General features: G+C 42.6%; 2 protein-coding genes and 1 long non-coding RNA gene across 8 annotated transcripts in view; 1 reads left to right on the forward strand and 2 right to left on the reverse strand.

The window, feature by feature from the left end:
* LOC144691392 (putative potassium channel regulatory protein) lies at positions 1–4,540 on the reverse strand. Of its 2 annotated transcripts, none has more exons than XM_078559439.1 (2): positions 3,969–4,540; positions 1–335 (listed from the first exon to the last, which is right to left on the reverse strand). In XM_078559439.1, the coding sequence occupies exons 1-2, from the start codon at positions 4,538–4,540 to the stop codon at positions 80–82; spliced, it is 828 nt and encodes a 275-aa protein (XP_078415565.1). In that variant the 3' UTR covers positions 1–79. The 2 variants fall into 2 exon arrangements, 1 of the variants encoding a protein (XP_078415565.1); XR_013579126.1 differs by lacking the exon at positions 3,969–4,540 and adding an exon at positions 614–674 and having other exon boundaries at positions 282–335.
* Positions 4,155–24,190, forward strand: LOC144691394 (uncharacterized). Its single transcript, XR_013579128.1, has 2 exons — positions 4,155–4,266; positions 22,029–24,190. It is a non-coding gene; the product is annotated as an uncharacterized LOC144691394 (long non-coding RNA).
* Positions 7,681–24,478, reverse strand: part of trim13 (tripartite motif containing 13) — a 33,959-nt gene continuing 17,161 nt past the window's right edge. For all 5 annotated transcript variants that reach the window (XM_078559435.1, XM_078559434.1, XM_078559438.1 and 2 more), the window contains 2 exons: positions 11,724–11,829; positions 7,681–9,666 (listed from right to left, as the gene is read on the reverse strand). In XM_078559435.1, the coding sequence (XP_078415561.1) occupies positions 8,492–9,664 (1,173 nt within the window). In that variant the 5' untranslated portion in view covers positions 9,665–9,666; positions 11,724–11,829 and the 3' untranslated portion in view covers positions 7,681–8,491. The remainder of the gene's footprint in view (positions 9,667–11,723; positions 11,830–24,478) is intronic.

The raw sequence follows: 24,478 nt of genomic DNA on the forward strand, positions 1-24,478 counted from the left end.
CCAAGATGATAGGCTGCTGCTGCTGTAGTTTTCCATTTGTTTTCCAACGCATTAATAAGTTCTTAAATGGTGCAATCTGTTACTTCCTTTTGGACTGTGATTTTTCTGCCTTAAAATGTGCTGCATTTGCATTCGCTCCTTCTTGTCCAACTGATGTGCTGACAAGTTCATTTTTCCTGGTTCGTTCAAACGTGTAGCATTCAATCTTCTCCTTGGGCGAAACTGTCCGGGTGCTTATAAGACGGAACCCTTCTCTCAACAAAATGTCCACAAGTAATCCCAGGACATTGCTACCATTGATAAGTTTTCTTTGATCAGGTCGAATGGACACGTACCTGAAACAGATCATGTAATAATCATTGTTAAAGGAATTAATAGTTATTAATCATAAATTTATCCATTGAATTCAAAGCAAAGCTGTTTATTGCAGTAAATCTTTTATCTTGTTTATGTTCCTGAAAATATTTTGCATATATGTCTTGATATTACAACTTTTCTGGGATAATTTTAAAAGGAAATCTTATAAATTGTAAAACATGTAACCCAGGTTTACCACTAAGGGACCACTGTTTGACCCCAGAGACTTAAACACATAATCCAAGCTGACACTCACTTGCATAACTGAGAAAGCGCTGCATTATTGGCGGTGTCATCTTTCGGATGAGACGTTAAATTGAGGCCCTCTCGGACCTCTCAGGTGAACGTAAAAGATTCCATGGCACTATTTTGAAGAAGAGCAGGGGAGCTCTCCTCAGCCAATATTAATCCTTCAAACATCATTGCTTCAAAAATTGTCTGACTAAGTTTATGGGGCCTTACTGTGCGCAAATTGACTGCTGCTCCATTTGCTCATGCCATTAAAGTTATTTTGTTCAAAGTATTGAAAGTTTAGTGACAAATCAATTGATTATGCACATATATCTCAAAATCTGACTAGCCCTGGCTGCATGCACTCTGAATTCAAGCGGATAGGAGGGTTCACACTACTGCTGAGGGTTTCCCATCAATTGACTTGAAGGTCTCAAGAGTCATATCAGGATCTGCTCTCAAATTACACACTTTCGTGTGGCTATGTGCCCAAGATTGGTTTACCCTGATAATGAGCAAGGCAGCCTTATCTAATTTGATCTATCATCCTGAGTAACAACAACTGACATATTGTTCTTAAAGTAAAATAAAAATGGCCCAAGGCAACATGAATCCTGTACACTAATCGTGTGTGCGGTTTTCAATATCAAATTTTGATTGCTGTAAACACTGTCACTTCTGCTGCCGCAAAACAGAAAAGGGAAATCAGGAATAAAAACAGAAAGTGCCGAAAAAACTCAGCAGGTCTGGCAGCATCTGTGCCGAGAGAGAGAGACAGAGGTAACGCCCCTAGCAAACCCAACCCCCCACACCCCTAGCAAACCCACCCAGCAAACCCCCCCCACCCACACACACCCCCCCACCCCCCAAGTAACCCCCCACCCCCCTAGCAACACCTCCCCACACGCCCCGAGCAACACCACCCCCACACGCCCCGAGCAACAGCCCCCCCACACGCCCCTAGCAACACCCCCCCCCACACGCCCCTAGCAACAACCCCCCCACACGCCCCTAGCAACAACCCCCCCACACGCCCCTAGCAACAACCCCCCCCACGCCACTAGCAACAACCCCTCCACACGCCCCTAGCAACAACCCCCCCACACGCCCCTAGCAACAACCCCCCACACACCCCTAGCAACAACCCCCCCACACACCCCTAGCAACAACCCCCCAACACACCCCTAGCAACAACCCCCCCACACATCCCTAGCAACAACCCCCCCACACATCCCTAGCAACAACCCCCCCACACATCCCTAGCAACAACCCCCCCACACACCCCTAGCAACAACCCCCCCACACACCCCTAGCAACAACCCCCCCACACACCCCTAGCAACGCCTCCACCCCACCCCTAGCAACAACCCCCCCACACACCCCTAGCAACAACCCCCCCACACGTCCCTAGCAATAACCCCCCCACACGTCCCTAGCAACAACCCCCCCACACGCCCCTAGCAACAACCCCCCCACACGCCCCTAGCAACAACCCCCCCACACGCCCCTAGCAACAACCCCCCCACACGCCCCTAGCAACAACCCCCCCACACGCCCCTAGCAACAACCCCCCCACACGCCCCTAGCAACAACCCCCCCACACGCCCCTAGCAACAACCCCCCCACACGCCCCTAGCAAGCCCTCCACCCCGCCCCTAGCAAGAACCCCCCCACACGCCCCTAGCAAGCCCTCCACCCCGCCCCTAGCAAACCCCCCCACCCACCCCTAGCAAATCCCCTCACACCCCCAGCAACTCCCCCCCCACCCTAGCATACCCCCCCACACACCCCTAGCAAACCCCCCCACACACCCCTAGCAAGCCCCCCACACACCTCTAGCAAGACCCCCCCACATCCCTAGCAAGACCCCTCCCCACACACCCACACCCCAGCAACCCCCCCACCCACACCCCTCCAACCCCCTCCCCCCACCCCCCTAGCAACCCCCACCACACACCCCTAGCAAACCCCGCCCCCCCCCCCCCCCCCCCACAATGTACTCGCACCGCCCGCTTCAGCTGCAACCTCTCGCCGCTGCCTCACTTCCCTCCCGCTCTCTTAACCCCCTTCTCCCCCAGCGCTCAGATCCCTCTGTAAGCGTGGCTCTGCGGGAAGCGGCGAGGAACAGGGGGGAGTGAAGCAGAGCAGTGATTTCCAGCATCCGCAGTACTTGGCTTTTATCAGAGCAGTGCTGAGTTTTCCTCATTATCTTTGTTCCGCTGTAATGCAGGCAGCAGCCTGGGCACTGACACGGCATCTGCTCATGGTGCAGAAAGTGCATCCCCTGGTGTTGCAGCATAAATAAACGCAGACTTCTCTGAAACACCGCCTGCCAGAGGCTGCATTTATACAGCCTGGAAAACGGTTTCAAATGTTCCAATTGCCAAGGGTTTCACTTTTCCGAGTTAATCCACAGCGGGATCATTGAGCTGACCCCAGAATAACTGCCACTTTTTTGTCACTGCAAAGCAGAAGCTATTTCATAACCATGCCAAAATGACAGTAAAACAGCATCTTTCCATAGGCATGACAACACAATGTATTGAACTTTGCATAATAATGACTGTGGAATTATCAAAGATGGAACAGGATCCTTGAAACAGATTGATAAGATGACAAACATCACCACTGCCTCAAAATGAAGGCCATTAATAGAGCATTATAACAAGATGGCTCATTCCAACTAAAAATACTCAAAATTAAAATAATCTAAATTATAATCCTGTTCTCATCATCTCTGATACAACTAATGTCCTGTGGTGCCCTCCAGTTTATATAGAATCTGAGCAAAATATCCCAAACCACTGTGCAAACAAATAATTACGTTTGAAACACACTTGGTGTTGCTAACTTACTAGTACGCCTAGACCTATCATTGTGTAAACAACTATCGCTATCCATTCATGGTTGGGTAACTGCACTGGATTTTGTCATAAGGAGCCCTCAAAGACATAAAAGTTAAACATTTAAAATTTATAAATTAGGTGCAAATATGGTTTCTGAGGAACAATAACTAAATTGCATTCATCCATGAAATGTTAAACTCAGGCCCCATCTGCCCCCACAGGTGGATGTAAAAAATCCACAGGCACTATTTTAAGTAGGGGAGTTCTCCTGGATACCCTAGTCAATATTCAACCCTCAATCAACAACAGTTTAAAAAAAACAATTTAGGGTCATTAACACATTGCTTTTTGTGAGCTTGCTGTTCACAAATTTGCTGTGGCGTTTCCTACAGCAGTGACCAAACTTATTTTATTTATTGTAAAGCACTTTGGGACAGCCTAAGGTGGTGAGACATTATACAAACAGGTTCTCTCCTGGGTTTTCAGAAATATTGGAAAAGGGTGTTTGGGGGTATTAAGGAATTGGGTATTTACCTTGTTGAGAACTCATCCCCAGCTGAATAGTCAGTTCCACACTGGAAGACCAGATCGTGGTGAGAAGGTCTCTGCAATGGAATTGGAACCAAGAGTCTGTTAGCCGAGAGAGAATGGTTCCAGTTTTGACCAGGCTGCTCTGCAGACACTGTAATGCGACCTGCTAATGTTTCAATGGTGCTATTGCATGAACAGAAGATTCGGAAAAAAGAATAGGTTTCCTGGAGAGAGAACCTCACCTCCAGAATCTCGAGCCTCTGCTTAAGTCGATCCTGGTTGAGGAGATCAACCAAAATTGGTAGGTGGTAGAAATCCGCCTCCCTCATCAGGCTGTCATAATCTGAGAATTCTGGAGGAAGAGTGATCTGACGGGTCCTCAGGAAGTCCAGGACATACCGAAATAAACTGCCATCCCGGTCTACAAAAAGCTGCCCGTTGACCACTCGGAAGTCAGGGTCACCTCCTTCCAACATTCTTGCCAACTTGGAGTCTTGATATCTCTTAAGCGTGGCAGTAAAGGTAGTGAACTTCATCCCACCAACATTCAGAATTACCACCTCTCCTTTACTCATTTTTGCAAGGTTGGCTATTTTCTGCCGTGTTCACAATGGCTGTGGTTCTCCAACTGGAGTGCCCCGTTTTGTCACCCTAGCAACTGAAGGCTACACACTTAGTGTCTGACTTGTTTCCAAGCAACTCAGCTGTACACATAATAAATAACTGGCAGTGGTGTCCAGGAAATGTTACTGCGAGGAATTCCCAACAAACGGGAACAATGAATACTGTCTCTGAAATCCTCCAGTCTTTCGTGGTTGTGTGTTTACATTTGGTAGTGAAACATAGCACCCTTCAAAAAATGCGGTGCTCTTCTGCAGTATATTTTATAGCAAGAATAATAGCATCTCCATTTTGTAAAGGCTAAGTATCAACAGGGAAAGATTCAATAACCTGACAAATCTAATGTTTGTTCTTGTGCATTGTTAGTTGGATATCTTCATTCAAAATACAAACTCAAGTTCCATTTTTTACTAGAAGATTAATGCACGTGCAAAGTAGTTTAGATACTGGAAATGCTCGGCAAGTCTAGCAGCATTCTGTGGTGAGACAAAGAGAGTTAAAGTTTCAAGTCAGTGACACTTTGTCTAGTTTTGATGAAGGATCACCAACTGTTAACTGACAATCAAAACTGGACAAAGTGTCACTGACTTGAAACTTTAACTCTCTTTGTCTCACCACAGAATGCTTCCAGACATTGAGCATTTCCAACATTTTCTGTTTTTATTCAATTTTTATTTTCCTTTTATCAGAAAGAATACTTTAACTCTACTTGTGTCACAGTCTCTCTCTCTCTCTCTTGCTAATAGCAGTTGTATAAATAGGTGACGTGTATGTTTCAATGTGAGGTTTTCTCTTTCAACAACTTCCCAGCAATTTTTGTGGAGGGCTGGAGAGGCTTTTTGGATACCACTTCCAAGCAGTATTTTCATTGCAAATCAGCACTCAATGAACAATTACCCTAATTTACAATAATCTTGTTCAGTGGATTTTCTAGAATGCCACAGGAGAGAAAGGGTCCATTTGGCCCATTGAAATATTTTTGCTCATAATTAATTGCACATTCTTGCTCACTTCTCATATCCATTAATATTTCTGCTTTTCAAGCAACTATCTTAATTTCCTTTTACAGGAATGTAGTGGTTCAACTAATGGTTGATGGTTGGACTGGAGCTGCTAGAAGGGAATAAGTAAATATAAAACCATATTTAGTTGCCGGGGGTGGAGGGGGATGGACGGAGGATTAGGTTAATTCAGTACATGTGATAGCCCAAATGATTGAGAGAGTTAGCTCCGTCAGTACAGAGATGTTGCAGAAACAGAGACGTTGCAGAAACAGACTGCTCCAAGTGGTTATTTTTTAAATATACATGGATGAACACAGAAAGATTCAGGGCCTGAAAGTCCTAAAGGCCTGGCAGCATCAGCGGAAGTTCAGGGATGGGATCTCTGGTTATTAGTTTGCCCAGCTTTAATCCTGCTAGCTCAACCTAGAGGTTTTTACATAAAGAGGATGGGTACTCATCCCATTTGTAGTAATTCTGAGCACCTTTCTTGCAGAGATGCCAGACATTTTAGAAAATTAAATCATGTATTCTAATTCTGTAGCTTTAACACATGTCTATAATAAGTGAACCTTTGTAATCTTGACTTGCATTCTTGCCTCTAACTGCATAAAGCCCTCAGTCTGGTTAGAACCTGTACAAATTGGTAAAATGCCTGGATGCATGAGAATCTTCTTAATTAGGAATGTAATAGATGAGGAGTAACATCAGATGCTCAGGGCCAATTAAAAATCAGCTTTGTTCCTGGTAACTGGTCAGTTGGCTCAAATGGTTTTTAAAGGAGGGGATTAATTAACTGTTTAGGGTATAAAAAGAGGTTGAAACCATATTCTTTGTAGCGGAGAGAAAACAGGGACTACCTCTACCCAGCATCCGAGAAGTACGAAAGGCACAAACAGGGTTCCTCAGTCCAAAAAGACTGCAGAATTTAAGAAATTAGAAAGAAAAGGCTACAAGAGAAATCCAGTCCTGGTTTTTGCATGCTCCATTGTCCAGAGCCGTACAATCTATTGAACAGTGTTAATTACTGCCTAGTTCACTAAGACATATAAATCTTTCCACTTTACTACAATTTGGAGGTGTCAGCTGTGGCTCAGTCCATAGCACCCTCGCCTTTGAATCAGAAGGTTGTGGGTTCATGTCCCACTCCCGGAAACCAAGAACTGTGATTGTACTCAAAAGAGTTGCAATCTGTGACTGTTGATAACTCGAAAGAATTTTTTTTTACTACAATTTGAAGGTCTTGTTGTCAATTTATCTATCATGCCCAGAATTCCCTAAAGCTATTAGAGAGAATCTTGAGATATCCTTATATGGTGGATAAAGATTGAGGTTTTTCGGTGAATTCCTGAGGAGGCAAAATTCTTTGTACCCTATGGACATTCCCTCACGCTAAGAACTTTTCTACACCTTCAAACATGCACACAATATAAGACTTTTGCTTATATAGATTTATCCTTCTGCATGTTCTATTAATGTTTTTTGAATAATTATCTTATGGAGAGTCCACACAGGACAGGCACCAGCAAGTTTGATGATGAAAGATTTCTGTGGTACTCAAACAGCTAACAGATGATGCAGGAGTACTCCTCCCAGCTCCACACGGAAACCTTGCCCCCGTGCCTCTGAAGCTTTCCTCACCCCTTGATTGTGAACTTTGACAATTCCCCACTCCTCCTTCACTTAAATTCCCAAGTTTCCATGGGTACCACTCCTACCTGCTTTCAATGACATAATTCCTGTCAGCTTTGGGCAGAAGTTTAATGTTGGGACTAGTAAAACCCAAGAATTAAAATCTGTAAGGTCTCATATTCTGAGGTGGGGAGGGGGAACACGTATGAAACAGCCATCCAGTTTGGCCCCAATACCCATCAAAGCTAAAATCGGGCTGTGCCAAATATACTATTTGCATTTTTATGCAAATATCTATTTGTCATCTTAATGCATTTTATTTTTCTTGATTACTGCTCATCATCCTTAGTGATGGAAGCTTTAACTCCTAAAAACTGGAGAAAGATCTGAAAGGCATTTTAACAGAACCATGAAATGTAGTTCATCTACCAGATAAAAGTACAAAGCATAACATCTATTGATTGCATTACGCATGAGTCACTGTTTTATTTACAGAACGTAAGCTGCATATGAATAAGAACAGTAGTATCAATCTAATTGGCTACATATGCAAATATTAGTTATAATATACAAATATTTGAATTAATTTCTAAAATAATAGGCAGTTGTAAATTATTAAAACATTTATTAAACACAAGCATCCAGAATCACTTGTAGTCTATGTGTAGCTTACTGACACAATACGGAAGTACATTCCTAGTTATGTGCACAGCACTGTATTCATCCATAAAAATACACAGGAAAAATGAATATATACTCATTTTTGATAAAACAAGCAGTCTTTATGAAAAGCTGCACTGATACTTTTTACAGAAGCAGATATGCATCACTGTGCGCACTCATGTGCATCTGGATTATATAATGCAGGTGGCAGTTTAGAAGAATGCTCATCATTACTCATAGAAGACATTTAATTTCATTAGATACTTTGCATATCACCATGTTGCAAGATAAAATAAAAATGACGAGGGCGGCTACTATTCAATTACAACAGTCCCCAATCATGTAGCAGATTATTAAACAGCTAAAATGTATCCATTGGATGACATCATGAATCATGACTGCCATAAATTTAAATCCTGAACCTAAAAAAATCCCCTAAAGTACTAAATATCCAAAATAATCATGACTCCTTTACAATTTCTTGTAACTTCTGTTAGTGAAAAGGTTAGGCCCCAGATATTTGGTCCTAGAGATCTCAGGTGCAGCTCGATGCTGGTTGATGTTGCGGTTACAGTTTCAGCAGTAATCTTTCACTCCCATTACAGCTTTTTATATTTGCACAAATTCTGCTACGTGCTGCCACAGCTCGTGGATGATATTTTTACACCCTTGACACCCAAGTGAAAGTATACCCACAATCTCACTATAGTGCAATAAGCCAGTGAGTGTGGTCATATGACTTTTCAAAGCCTCAACACTCTCAAGTATTACCTCACAATGACAGAACGCCATGATAAAAAGCAGGAGGCAGATAATAGAAACTGCAAGTACTCTGCCCGACTTTTTAGTGGGGTTTTTGAATCTGAAGGTATAATTTTCTGTAGGTAAAGTAACTTTATCAACATCCTTCAGCCTCACCCTATCCCAACGGCTTGTGTTAAAATTTTTCATTACAGGATGCACCTCAACATCTGTGCAGGAAGGCAATGGGGTTTCCTTTACGACTTTAATTTTATTGCGAAACTCTTGCATCTGCTGTAGAAATAAGACTGGATCAGTGACATCCTTAAACGTCTCTGCCATAGCAAAAGCCCTTCTCTGTTCTTCTAGGATCATCTTCAATTTATTTATCTCTGGATCATAGGCCTGCATCACCACCAGCTTCATGGTTTCAAAATCTGAAAGAACCTCATTCTTCTTCTGCTCCAGTGTGTGCTGCAACTTGGTAAAATATTCCATCACCTTTTTTGCATCCTTGCTTATTAACTGTAGGGATTTTTTCTTGTCGCTTTCTAACTTCTCCAGACACAACTGCACATCAGCAGAACACCAGGTTTCTAGCCCTTGGAAAAGCCCATCAAATGCTTCTCTCTCCTCTCTGTAGGCATCCTTGATGGCACAGAAGGAATGTCCTTCATGATCTCCCATGGTAGCACAAAACCCACAGATTAATTGAAGGTCTGTTGAGCAAAAGATGTTCAGTGGCTGCCCACTATGCTTCCTGCAAATCGGAATTTTAGGTATGACCCGAATCCTGTTGTACTTCTCTATTATTCCCCTCAGCGAATAATTCACCTGCAAATTGCCAATTCCCATGGCGTGGGTTTCTTTGCGACAGGTTGGACATTTGAAAGGAACTTTGCATTGCATACCTCTCCCACTTCCTTCCAAGATGCCTTCTAAACATTGCTTGCAAAAATTGTGAGAGCAAGGGAGAACTCGTGGGTCTTCAAATAGACAGCAACAGATGGGACAGGTCAACTCTTCTTCAAACAATTCCATTGCTTTTTATTTAAGAAAAATAGAAAACAATTAACACATCATAAATACATATTCAAAAATATAATACAAACAATTAGCTGTTTGGTATTGGAACCCGCATTACGTGGAATTTTTGAAACAGAATAAATTGTTTACATATAAAAATTCCATGAATTTAATTAAATTTAATTTAATAAGTCCCTGATCTTAGTCAGTTATGTAATGAATCGAAACAATGGACAAGGAGAGAGGAAAGTTCATGGGCAGATCAAACAATGGCATATTTCTGACAGCTCATTATAGAGAAGCAGCAATAAAAAGATGTCTGGCCTGACTTAAGATAGAACATGGCACAATTGGGTATAAGGAAGAAAATAACTTAAAAACAGACCTTTACTCATTAATAATGCATATATTATGAAAAAGATGTTGAGGCATGGAGAGGGTGCAAAGGAGATTTATAAGGATGATGCCAGAACTGCAAGGCTATTATCCATCTGGAAAGGGTGAACAGGAAGGCTGAGGGGTGACCTAACAGAGGAGTTTAAAATTATGAAAGGTTTTAATAAAATAGACAGAGGCTGAATTTACCGCAAGGAGGTGGGAAAGAGGAGTCAGGACTGTTTGCAGCTTCTAAACCTGCCTCTGATGGGAAAATGATTGAAGTCAAGATTGTTGCCTAGGATAGGGGCTGATTAGATCATTAGCCTGGAGAGAAAGTCTCTGATTCCAGAGCAACTAAAGACTAGGGAGTGTGGGAAAACGTTACTGCGTTTCAACTAAGAGTCTGTAAAATATAGCATTATGACTATCATAGGCAGGATGTACCTAGAAATTACACATTTCAGGACTGTATGGCAGCATATTACACTGGAAATCTAAGCCCACATACCAGAGCTGTAGAATGTGTCTCAGAGCCCTTTTTTGTGAATACAGGTGCCACATTTTCAAATATACTCATTAAGGGGAGCTATTGAGTGGCAGCAAGCACTTGTCCACTAGGTGGTAGGTAAAACCTGTGCAGAGGCATCCCAATGCACACGCGACCTTTTATAGAACAGCAGCAATAGAGCGGAAAGTCGTTTTCACGAGCACTCTTTGGAAAGAGCTCAGTACATGTGGGGAAAGCTAACCAGGAGAGAAGAGAACATAAGCTAAGTACAAAAACAAAATCTTATACAGAATAAAGAGGACATCTAAAGCAAAGGAAGCAATTTTGTACTACGAGCAAAAAATTGCTTTCTACTTTGCTTCTTTTGCAATTCTTTTAAAGTTGGGATTTAAGAAAACATGATGCCAAGGACTGAGATTCAATCCTCTAGGATAGGTCCACCACTACTTTGAACCAAGAATGTTGCCAGTTGTGGCAAGGTATGTTTGATTATCTCTCATTATAGCTTAAAATCAACTTTATACAGTCACAAGATAAGGTCCAGTAGCCTGCCGAGGGATTGCCAGTGGAACATGTATCCCGAGACAAATAAAAATGAGAGAAACTGACAGCACCACAGCGGAGATCAATATGACTACAGTGTGTATTTACAAAAATATCTCAAACACGACTTTAGATTGATTAGAGTTTTATTCCAGATTCTGGATGCAGTAAGAGGTCAATTCATCAAAAAAGTTAAGGCATGAGGCAGCCAAAAGGAGTTTTATAAAACATACTGGCTAAGGACATCAGGTTTCTTTCCATCAAGAACATTAGTGAACCAATTAGGCTTATATGAAAGTCAGACAGCTTCATTGTCACTTTTACGGATCACAGATTTTTATTTCCCGATTTTAAAAAAATATAAACTGAATTCAAATTCTGCTGACATTTGAACTCAATTTCTAGATTATTAGTCCAGGCCTCTGGATTACTAGTTCAGTAACATAACAATGCCACCATACCCATGCTGATTACAAAGATGTTGCCACGTATGTGGTTAAAAGAGAATTTTACTGGCTGAAAAGCAAACTCTCAATAACAAATGTATCTGCATATTCAAACACCAAATTTCAATAACACTAACAGTTCATACCCAAAATGATTGATTTCATGATGTCAATCTTACAACACAAAAATTTCACTTACCTTGCAGCAAATGAAATATCAGAGACAACAAGTATGCTTGACCCTTTATAACGAGGAAAATATCCTCTCATCACCTTCTACCATCCTACTGGTCAATCCCTGTGACCTAAAAATGAAACAATGAATTATTTGGAATTCTACACATCAGGAATTCCCATTAATGCAGATCATTTTATGAAAATGACTTTATGAAACATCAGTAACATCAAATGAATTCAATTTTTGTTTGCGGGGTGGTGATCAGGGAGGCTTGCAGATTTCCACCACAAACAAAAACAAAAACACCTGGAAAAACTCAGCGGGTCTGACAGCATCTGCGGAGAGGAACATAGTTGACGTTTCGAGTCCGTATGACTCTTCATCAGAACTAAGGAAATCGAGAAATGAGGTGAAATGTAAGCTGGTAGAGGGGGGTGGGACAGGTAGAACTGGATAGGGGGCCAGTGATAGGTGGAGGCAAAGAAGAGATTGCCAAAGATGTCAAAGACAAAAGGGTGTTGATGGTGGTGATATTATATTATGTAAGGAATGTGCTAATGGGGACATTAAGGGTAGCAAGCAGGACAAGCTAGTGGCAGATGGCCCTAGTTGGGGCGGCGGGGGGAAGGGATCGAAATGGGCTGAAAGGTGGAGATAAAACAATAGATCGAAATAAATTTAAAAATAGGTGGGAAAAGAATTTTTTTTTTAAATTATAAATGATAGGAAAAAGGGGGATCAGAAAGGGGGTGGGGATGGAGGAGAGAGTTCATGATCTGAAATTGTTGAACTCAATATTCAGTCCGGAAGGCTGTAAAGTGCCTAGTCAGAAGATGAGGTGCTGTTCCTCCAGTTTGCGTTGAGCTTCATTGGAACATTGCAGTAGGCCAAGGACGGACATGTGGGCATGAGAGCAGGGTGGTGTGTCGAAATGGCAAGCCACAGGGAGGTCTGGGTCATGCTTGCGGACAGACCGAAGGTGTTCCGCAAAGCGGTCACCCGGTCTGCATTTGGTCTCGCCAACGTAGAGGAGGCCGTATTGGGAGCAACGAATGCAGTAGACTAAATTGAGGGAAGTGCAAGTGAAGCGCTGCTTCACTTGAAAGGAGTGTTTGGGCCCTTGGACGGTGAGGAGGGTAAGGGGGCAGGTGTTGTACCTTCTGTGGTTGCATGGGAAGGTGCCGTGGGAGGGGGGTTGAGGTGTAGGGGGTGATGGAGGAGTGGACTAGGGTGACCCAGAGGGAACGATCCCTGTGGAAAGCCTGGGAGGGGGGGGGGGGTTTAAGGGAAGATGTGTTTGGTGGTGGCATCATGCTGGAGTTGGCAGAAAACGACCCTTTGAACGCGGAGGCTGGTGGGGTGATAAGTGAGGACAAGGGGGACCCAATCATGGTTCTGAGAGGGAGAGGAAGGTGTGAGGGCGGATACGTGGGAAATGGGCCAGACACGGTTGAGGACCCTGTCAACCACCGTGGGTGGAAAACCTTGGTTAAGGAAGAAGGAAGACATGTCAGAGGAACTGTTTTGGAAAGTGGCATCATCAGAATAGATGCGACGGAGGCGAAGGAACTGAGAGAATGGGATGAAGTCCTTACAGGAAGCTGGGTGTGAGGAGCTGTAGTCAAGGTAGCTGTGGGAGTCGGTAGGCTTGTAATGAATATTGGTGGACAGTCTTATCACCAGAAATTGAGACTGAGAGGTCAAGGAAGGGAAGTGTCAGTGATGGACCATGTGAAAATGATGGAGGGGTGGAAATTGGAAGCAAAATTAATAAATTTTCCAGATCCAGACGAGAGCATGAAGCGGCACCGAAGCAGTCAACGATGTACTGGAGAAAGAGTTGTGGGAGGGGGCCTGAGTAGGACTGGCACAAGGAATGTTCCACATACCCCATAAAGAGACAGGCATAACTGGGGCCCATGCAGGTACCTATAGCCACACCTTTTATTTGGAGGAAGTGAGACGAGTTTAAGAAGAAATTGATCAGTGAGAAAACAAATTCAGCCAGATGGAGGTGAGTAGTGGTGGATGGGGATTGTTCGGGCCTCTGTTCAAGGAAGAAGCGGAGAGCCCTCAGACCATCCCGGTGGGGGATGGAGATTTCCACTATGTACTAAGTAAAAGAACATTTTTATTTTCACTGCCTGGCCAGTAACCTGAAGGGGCAGATTGCTTGCCCACTGTGGAATAAGAACTGGGTGGATTCTAATGATATCATTATTCTCCTCACCAACAACAACTTGTAATGATACAGCATTTTTAACGAAAACGTCTAAGGCACTTCACTGGAGTGTTATCAAAATTTTACACCGCGACATAAAAGGACATAGTCAGACAGATGACCAAAAGCTTGGTCAAAGAGGAATGTTTTAAGGAACATCTTAAAAGGAGGAGGAAGTAGTAAAAAGACAGAAAAATAGAGAGAATTCCAGAGCTTAGGATTTTGGCAACAGAAGTTACAGCCACCAGTGGCAGAGTAATTAAAAACGGGCATGCTCAAGAGACCCAAATTAAAAGGATACCAATTACTTGGTGTTGTAGGGCTAGATGAGATTAGAGAGTGCATGAGGGGCCAGGCCATGGAGGGATTTGAAAGCAAGAATGAGAATGTTAAAATCGAGGTTTTGCTTAACCAGGAGCCAATATAGGATAACGTTCCCTCTAAGCTGCATGGGTGTGTGGCTGTGTATCAATTGGGAATGTGCCATGCAGGAGACAAACAGTCTGTGCGTAAGCAGTGCTCCTGTAAGACATATGCATGTGTGCCATGGGGCAATCTTAAAGAGAGTGCGCAGTGGAACAAACAGGCCGTGCACAGCAAAGGGTAATTAGAGACAGTGTTGGAGATGGGTGAATGAGACTTGGCGCAAGTTAGAACAGGTGCAGCAGAGTTTTAGATGACCTCAAGTTTACAGAGGGCAGAGACCATCCAGGAGTGCACTGGAATAACCAAATCTAGAGGTAACAAAAGTCATGGAAGAGGATGTCAGCAGAAAATTAGCTAAGGCAGGGGCAGGATCAGTGATGTAACGGAAGTGGAAATAAGTAGTCTTTGTGATGGCACAGATTAATGGTTGGAAACTTACCTTGGGATCAAATACAACGGGTAAGTGATCAACTCCACCAGAGAACTGCTCAATCAGTAAAGATGGAAATTCACCCCATAAATTACATTGTACATAACACACAGAAAATCTCATCTCCTCCCCCTCCCCTGTAACATGAAGTCATGTTGGAGATAACAGAGACCCACTTGTGCGAGTCTCATAACTGCTAGATACCGATTTGAATTCCAATGCAATGGTACTTGCCTTTTCCCCATCATCCAGTGTCGATATTTTCACATTGTAATGTTAGGAAGATTAGAATGGGTTTGGAGTGAATGTGCATAAATGTAGAGAGCGTGGTAAATAAGATTGATGAGCTTAGAGCACAAAATGCCACTTGACACCAATATAGTGACACTAACAGAGACCTGGCTCAAACAAGGACAGGAATAGGCACATAATAGTCATTTGGTAGTACAGAACTTGAGTATTGCTGAAAAAGAGATATGTTGAAGCTTTTTATCTTGCACTCATCAGGATACCTCGCAAGAATACCAATATAAGGGGAAAACAACAATTTATACTGTATGTGAAGAGAGTGCTGATTGGTTGGCAAGTGGTCTCTGATTGGTAGATGTATTGCTAGATGTATTGCCATGGGGTGATGAGGTGCCATGATGGCGACCAATAATTAACTGCCGAGTATTATTTGAAATTTAAAACAGGCAGCTTGACCCTGATTAGTCAAGGCATTGCCCTGAAGAATGAGACAGTGAATGGCTGTCACTTATTTATTTAGCTGAAACAGGCGCAATGTGTAAATGTTCTGTCTGCAAAGAACAGGGCCCTATGTTTTAATATACGTGGCATCCAGTACACGCAAATGCATCACACAGCAAGCCCGACAGACAATCTTAAATCGGTTGTCAGCATAATTCTTAGCACACTGAGGATTATTTAGCAAATATTGTTCAATCGCGGAATCATATCTAATGTTGGACACTATTTTGAGTTTTGCAAGCACGGGCTGGTTGGGTGTGGTCCATAAATTGCCCCTTGCGATCAGCGACTGGGATATGCTGTTTGATACGATCTGCCAATCTTTGGACATACGGCCTACACACCCAGCATCACACCGGCACTGAAATTCATATACTACATTACTCATTTGTGTGACAGGCAGAACGTCTTTTTGGCTTGACAGCAGCATCTTGTTAGTGGCAAATACAACACGTGTAGTAGCAGCGTGAACATTAAACTGCACTTCAGAATTGGTCCATTATAGTTTCCACACAAACACATACTTGCCCCTCTGCTAGATATTCAGAGCACATGAAAGCTAACTGGATAGGTCAGCATCAAACCAAGTTAGAGGATGCAGCTCCAACCCAGGATTGTACTCTTGAAGAGTAGATGAAAGATATTCGAAGATTATGTTAAACTACATAGTAGCGGTCAGACGGTAAAGAGTAACACGATGCAAGAGTCAGGCTTCCAAGTTCCTTGAAGACATTAGCTGTGTCTCTAATTACCTGGTATAATATTTTAAAGCATTTGACATCTAATAGCATATGTAAAAAAAAATCTTGCATATTTTCTGCCTCATAAGACAACTGGCCCATTCCAGGTATTAATCTAGTAAACCTTCTCTGAATTGCTTCTAATGCATTTACCTCTTTCCTTAAATAAGGAGACCAATATTGTACACAGTACTCCAGATGTGGTCTCACCAATGCCCTGTGTGAAGCATAACCTCCCTACTCCTGTATTCAATTCCCTTTGTAATAAACGATAACATTCTACTAGCTTTCCTAATTAATTGCTGCACCTACATACCATTCTATTAAAATTAGAGCCAGACCATTCAGGAGTGAAATCAGGAAGCCCTTCTTCATACAGAGGGCAGTGGAAATCTGGAACTCTCAAGACTGAGATTTTGTTGGGTAAGGCTATCAAGGCTATGGAGTTAATGTGGGTAAAAGTTTTTTATTCGTGCCTGGGCTGAGTGTCACTGGTAAGACCATCATTTGTTGCTTGTCCCCAAATGCCCTCAAGGTGGTGGTGGTAAGCCACCTCTTTGAACCGCTGCAGTCCATGTAACGTAGATACACCCACAGTGCTATTTGGAATGAAGTTTTTGACCCAACAACGGTGAAGGAATGGGGATATAGTTCCAAGTCAGGATGGTGCATCACTTGAAGGAGAACTTGCAGGTAGATGTTCCTATGCATTTAGTCCCCTTGTCCTTTTGGTGGTAGAAGTTGCGAGTTTGTAAAGTATTGTTGAAGGAGCTTTGGCAAGTTGCTGCAGTACATCTTGTAGATGGTACACTGCTGCCACTGTGCACCAGTCAAAATCCTGGAATTCCCTTTCTAACAGCACTGTTGGTGTACCTACAACAGGACTGCAGCGGCTTAAGAAGGTCATTCTTTCCTGACTATATCACTGTCCATCCACCCCTGATGGGTCTGTCCTGTCACTGGGCCAGGACATACTTATAGAAACTTATACCATCCCTGGGTGTGTAAGAAGAAAAATATTAGTGAAAACAAATGTAGGTCCCTTACAGTCCGAAACAGAGGAATTTATAACAGAGAACAAGGATATGGCAGAGCAATTAAAAAACTACTTTAGTTCTGTCTTCACGGAGGAAGACACAAATAACTTCCCAGAAATACCAGGGAACCAAGGGTCTAGTGAGGAGGAGGAATTGAAGGAAATTAGTATTTCTAAAAAACAAAGTGCTGGAGAAATTAGTGGGACTGAAAGCCGATAAATCCCCAGGGCCCGAAAATCTACATCCCAGGGTATTAAAGGTGGCGGCCATGGAAATGGTGAATGTGTTGGTTGTCATCTTCCAAAATTCTGTAGATTCTGGAACAGTCCTGGCAGATGGAAGGGTGGCAAATGTAACCCCACTATTTAAAAAAGGAGGGAGGGAAAAAACAGAATTTCAGACCGGTTAGCCTAACATCAGTGGTTGGAAAAAGTCTATTATAAAGGATGTGATAACAGGACACTTAGAAAACATTAACGAGACTAGACAAAGTCAACATGGATTTATGAAAGGGAAATCATGATTGACAAACCTACTGGAGTTTTTTTGAGGACGTAATTAGCAGAATAAATAAGGGAGAATCAGTGGGTTGGCAGATGCAGTATAACGTGGATAAGTGTGAAGTTATCCACTTTGGTAGGAAAAACAGACTGGCAGAGTATTATTTAAATGGTGATAGATTGGGAAATGTTGATGTACAAAGGGACCTGGATGTCCTTGTACACCAATCACTGAAAACAAACATGCAGCTGTAGCAAGTGGTTAAGAAGGCAAATGGTATGTTGGCCTTCATTGCAAGAGGACTTTTGAGTACAGGAGCAAGGATGTCTTACTGCAGTTATACAGGGCCTTGGTAAGACCACACCTGGAGTATTGTGTGCAGTTTTGGTCTCCTTACTTAAGGAGGGATATACTTGCCATAGAGGGAGTGCAGCAAAGGCTCACCAGACGGATTCCTGGGATGGCAGGATTGTCTTATGAGGAGAGATTGGACCGACTAGGCCTGTATTCACTGGAGTTTAAAAGAATGAGAGGATCTCATCGAAAAGTATAAAATTCTAACAGGGCTGAACAGGCTGGATGCAGAAATGATGTTTCCCCTTGCTTGAGGGGGGTGGGGGGGTCTAGAACAAGGGGGTCACAATCTCAGGATACAAGGTAGGTCATTTAGCACTGAGATGAGGAGAAACTTCTTCACTCAGAGGATGGTGAACCTGTGGAATTCTCTACCACAGGAGGCTGTGGAGGCCAAGTCACTGAATATATTTAAGGAGGAAATAGATTTCTAGACTCTAAAGGCATCAAGGGGTATGGGGAGAGAGCGGGAGTATGGCGTTGAGACAGATGATCATAATGAAAGCGATGCAGGCTCGAGGGGCTGAATGACCTACTCCTGCTTCTATTTTATATGTTGCTATGGATGAGTCTGGGACCTTGACTGAAAGTACAATTCAGTGAGGATGACTCTGTCAGGCTGCTGTTGGACTAGTCTGTGGGATAGCTCTCCCAATTTTGCACAAATCCCCAACTAAATTTTGGATCTTTTCACTTTAAGGTATATGAATATGTTTGAAAAATCAAGTTAACTTTTGTTTGGGCCAGAAGCAGCAGAATTTTAGGTTACAACAATTTGTAAGCTCACGCCCTGAATATCCCCCACTCTACCATTACCACCAAGCCAGGGGATCAACCCTGGTTCAATGAAGAGTGCAGGAGGGCATGACAGGAGCAGCACCAGGTATACCTAAAAATGAGGTGTCGACCTGGTGAAGCTACAATTGGCATGCCAAACAGCATAAGCAGTGAGCAATAGACAGAGCTAAGCGATCCCACAACCAACAGATCAAATCTAAGCTCCATGGTCCTGCCACATCATCATGAATGGTGGTGGACAATTAAAGAACTCGCTGGAGGTGGCGGCTCCACAAATATCCCCATCCTCATTGATGGAGGAGCCCAGCATGTTAATGCAAAAAATAAGGCTGAAGCATTTGCAATCATCTTCAGCCAGAAGTGCCGAGTGGCTGATCCATCTCGGCCTCCTCCAGAGGTCCCCAGCATCACAGATACCAGTCTTCAGCAAATTCGATTCACTCCACGTGATATCAAAGGCTACGGGCCCTGATAACATTCTGGCAAGACTTGTGCTCCAGAACTTGCTGCACCCCTAGACAAGCTGTTCCAGTACAGCTATAACACTGGCATCTACCCAGCACTATGGTAACTTGCCCAGGTATGTCCTGTACACAAAAAGACAGGACAAATAAAACCCAAACAATTACCACCCCATAAGTCTACCCTCAGTCACCAGTAAAGTGATGGAAGGGGTCATCAACAGTGCTATCAAGAGCATTTACTCAGCAATTACCTGCTCACTGACGCTCAGCCTGGGCCTGAACATGGACAAAAGAGCTGAACTCGAGAAGTGAGGTGAGAGTGACTGCCCTTGACATCTCAGCATTTGACGGAGTATGGCACCAAGAAGCCCTAGCAAAACTGAAGTCAATGGGAATCAGGAGGATTCCACTCCACTGGTTGCAGTCATATCTATCAAAGGAAGAAGGCTATGGTTATTGGAGGTCAATCATCTCAGTCCCAGGACATAGCTGCAGGAGTTCCTCAGGTAGTGTCCTAGGTACAACCATCTTCAGATGCTTCAATGTCCCTGCCATCATAAGGTCAGAAGTGGGGATGCTCACTGGTGTTGGCAGTGTTCAGTTCCATTCAAGACTCCACAAATACAGCAGCAGTTCATGCCCGCATGCAAAAAGAACTGAACAATATTCAGGCTTAGGTGGCTAAGTGGCAAATAATATTTGCGCCACACAAATGCCAGGCAATGACCATCTCCAAAAACAGAGAATCTAATCATCTCCCCTTGACATTACCATCACCGAATCCCACACTTTCTATATCCTGGAGGTTACCATTGACCAGAAACTGAACTGGACCAGCCAAATATAAACCCTGTGGCTACAAAAACAGTTCAGAGGCTGGGAATTCTGCAACAAGTAACTCACCTCTTGACTCCCTAAAGCCTGTCGACCAATCTACAAGACAAGTCAGGAGTGTGATGGAATACTCTCCAGTTGCCTGGATGAATGCAACTCCCAACACTACTCAAGAAACTTGACATCATCCAAGACAATGGAGTCCACTTGATCAGTGCCCCATCCACCACCTTAAATATTCACTCCGTCCAACACTGATCCACAGTGGCAGCAAATTACCAAGGCTCCTTTGACAGCACCTTCCAAACTTGCAACCTCTACCACTAAAAGTACAAAGGCAGCAGATGCATGGGAACACCATTACCTGCAAATTCCCCTCCAAGCCACACACCATCCTGACAAGGAACTATATCACCGTTCTTTCACTGTTGCTGGGTCAAAATCCTGGAACTCCCTTCCTAACAGCACTGTGGGTGTACCTATGCCACATGGACTGCAGCGGTTCAAGAAAGTGGCTCACCACCACCCTCTCAAGGGCAATTAGGGATGGGCAACAGATGCTGGCCTAGCCAGCAACTGTCATATCCCAAGAATGAATAAAAACAAATATAGCCAGAACATCAGGGAGAACTCCCAGCACTTCTTTGAATCATACATAAGGATCTCCAGATCCAGCTGAGAAAGGTCTCATCCAAAAGATGGTACCTCTGACAGTGCAGTACTTCTTCAATACTGAGTACTCAGTGAGGTGGCAGCCTGGGTTATATGCTAACTCACTGGAAGAGGTCTTAAACTCTCAACCTTTTGACTGAGGCACTACAACTGAACCAAGGCTAGTCTGTGTGTAAAAGTATAGTTGCAACATTTTCACTACATTTTATTTTGCATGCTATCTGGATTGTACAGCAGTCCCTGCCATGCCATGTTTTATTTTTGGTGACAGAGTCCTTCCATTCCTGCTATGCCCCACTGAAGTCTTCAATAATCCCACCTGTTCAGGGCCACCTTCCTTAAAATGGAAATAACACACAAATAATACCAAGCTGCTCATTATTCATTCTTCATATCATCATGACACCTGACAGAATGGTGTATATTGTCAATGACAGAATAACATAACGCAGCAAGCAAACGGTCACATCCAGTTGCTCAGCAAGAACTAGAGTAGAAAATGACAGCAGCTCTGGAATTTCAAATGCATGTACTTCTATCAGACACAAACCATCTCAGATGGCATTCTTATCTACCATTCATTTGAAGTGCCCTGTGACAATTTGCTACATTAAAAAAAGAGCTATACAAATGCGTTTTTGTTGTAGTAAATTAAAAAGATGCTTAGCAATTTACCTTTGTTCTATTTTAGACTCTTAGCACAAGGACATTTTGAATGCAGCTTAACACTCTATACAAAACAGGGCTGCTCTTCAAACAATTAAATGTTTGTTAATGATTTGATTTCATGTACTTGAACGTTGTGATGTGAAAAAAGTCATTCTAACTACTTTGATATATTGAAGAATTTTTGAACAATGTTTTCCAAGCATTTATTTACCGAATTAAAAAGCCTGTTAACGTTTTTTCAAATGGATGGAACTCAATAATGCAAAAATTATATTTTTAATCTGAAGGGAAAAATCAAACACACATTGTTTTAAATTTAAATTTAAAACAAAGTCAAATTGTCAGAAAAATCAAGATGCATGCAGAGTAGATTTTTAAAATCAATTTATTTTTGTTTCACTAAAATCGTGCTGTGTCACATTAATTGTAGGAGACAACAGTCAAGCAAAACAGGCATTCGACACACAAGCCTCTTCACATAATATACTTGGACCGGCATCCTTGGCAACTGAACGTGTGTTCTGCAGATGTTGGGGTAGATTCCACAAGTTGATGATGGTGCATCAGACCATCCTGCATGTCTGCTCCTTAGTGCCAGTCATAAGCAGCTTGTGCAAACAGACATTCAAGGCACAGTCTTGAGTTGTTCCTCCTTCACCTTTACAAACATCTTGGTCCTGCTTTGGTGGATGTTCTATAGCAGAGAACTTAGTTCCCTGTACTTTTGAGTAGTATTTTCATGACACAAGCAAACTCCACTCCAAGGCTCAATACAGTTTTGGTTGCCAGCTGGAGCCTTTTTAGATGGGTGGAGGTTAATACTCAAGATGCTGTATGGAGAAGAAAGAATAATGATCATGTCTGAAATTTGAAAACCATAAAACACATTAAACTGTTCATCCCAAACTACTAAGGGATGAATTACAATATTGTAACAGATTCCAACACATTATCATATTACAAGACTTCAAGTGAAATGTTCTTATGTATAAATTGTGTCAAACACATGTATATGGCTGTAAAGGAATCTTCAAAAAAGTGCTTAATCGTGTTCTGTAAATGACTGTTAAATGGAACAGGAAAGAGATCCAATGTTTATACTGGATAAGGACTGTGCTTAGCTACAATAAAAAGGGAAAATGAGGCACTCGCTTGGACTAGCAGAGGAATAGAGTACAGATGCCATAGGAAGTATTAGTCAGACTACATCTGCAGTAGTGCGTGCAGTTCTGGTTATCTAAATGACATGGTCAGAAGGATACAGTTATTCTCAAGGGGTACAGGAGGCAAGCAGCAAAGAGTTCCACAGAAGTTTAAGCAAGTTGAAGACAGCAGTCATGGGGATGTAATCGAAAAAGTTAAGATCATGAGGAAAATTTACTAAACTGACCACAATATGATAGAATTTTAAATTATGTTTGAAAGTGAGGTAGTTCACTCTGAAGCAAGGGTGTTAAAGTTGAATAAAGGAAATTATGAAGGCATGAGGGACAAATTGGCTGAGGTGGATTGGGAAAATACATTAAAAGATATGATTGTACATAGTTTTTGAAGACTGTCCATTGCTTATTACATAGCATACAGCACCTATACATTCCTTCAAGGTGCAAAAACCCCCAAAAAAAGTCAGTCAACAGTGGCTGACAAAGGAAGTTAAGGATTGTATAAGGTTAAAAGAAAAGGCTTCTAAAGTTGCCAGAAGTAGTAATAAACCTAAGGATTGGGAGGTTTTTAAGAATACAGCAAAGGAAGACCAATAAACTGGTAAAGAAAGGGAGAATAGAATATAAATGCAATCTAGCAAAAAACATAAAAACGGACTGTAAAAGCTTCTAAAGGTATGTAAAAAGGAAGCGTTTGGCTAATACAAATGTGAGTCCGTTACAGGCAGAGTCAGGAGAATTCATAATGGGAAATAGAGAAATGGCAGGGAAGCTAAATGATTACTTTGTGTCTGTTTTCACTGAGGAAGATACAGGAAATCTCCCAGATTCAGAGATCCAAGGGACTGGGGAGATTGAGGAGTTGAAGGAAATTAGTAATAGCAAGAAGGTTGTATTGGAGAAATTAGTGAAAGTTGATAAGTCCCCGGGACCTGATATTCTGCATCCTAGGGTTTTGAAAGAGGTTGCTATAAAGATAGTGGATGCATTGGTGATCATTTTCCAAAATTCTATAGATCCTGGAATGGTTCCTGAAGATTGGAAGGTAGCAAATGTCACCTCACTATTTAAGGAGAGAAAACAGAACTACAGACCTGTTAACCTTACATCAGTATCAGGGAAAATGCTAGAATCTATTATAAAGGATGTGATAAATGGATACTTGGATAATCATGATCTGATTGGGCATAGTTGGTATGGATTTGTGAATGGGAAATCATGCTTGACGAACTTGGAGTTTCTTTTGAGTATGTTACTAACAAAATTGATAGAGAAGAGTTGATGGATGTAGTAAACTTGGATTTTCAGAAGGCTTTTGGTAAAGTCCCCCACAGGAGGTTGGTTAGCAAAATAAAAGCACATGGGATAGGAGGCAAAGTACTGGCATGGCTTAAGGATTGGCTAACAGGCAGAAAACAGTGGGAATAAACGGGTCATTTTCACGTTGGCAGGCTGTGACTAGTGGGTACCGCAAGGATCAGTACTTGGGCCTCAGCTGTTCACGATATATAGCAATAATTTGGATGTGGGGACCAAATATAATATTTCCAAATTGGCGGATGATACAAAGCTAGGCGGTAATGCGTGTCATGAGGAAAATATAAAGTGGCTACAGGAGGATTTGGACAGACTTAGTGAGTGGGCAAGAACATGGCAGATGGAACTTAATGTGGAAAAATGTGAGGCTACCCACTTTGGTAGAAGGAACAGATGTGCA

Source organism: Cetorhinus maximus, chromosome 16 (assembly GCF_964194155.1).
Source record: "Cetorhinus maximus chromosome 16, sCetMax3.hap1.1, whole genome shotgun sequence".
Lineage (NCBI taxonomy): Eukaryota > Metazoa > Chordata > Chondrichthyes > Lamniformes > Cetorhinidae > Cetorhinus > Cetorhinus maximus.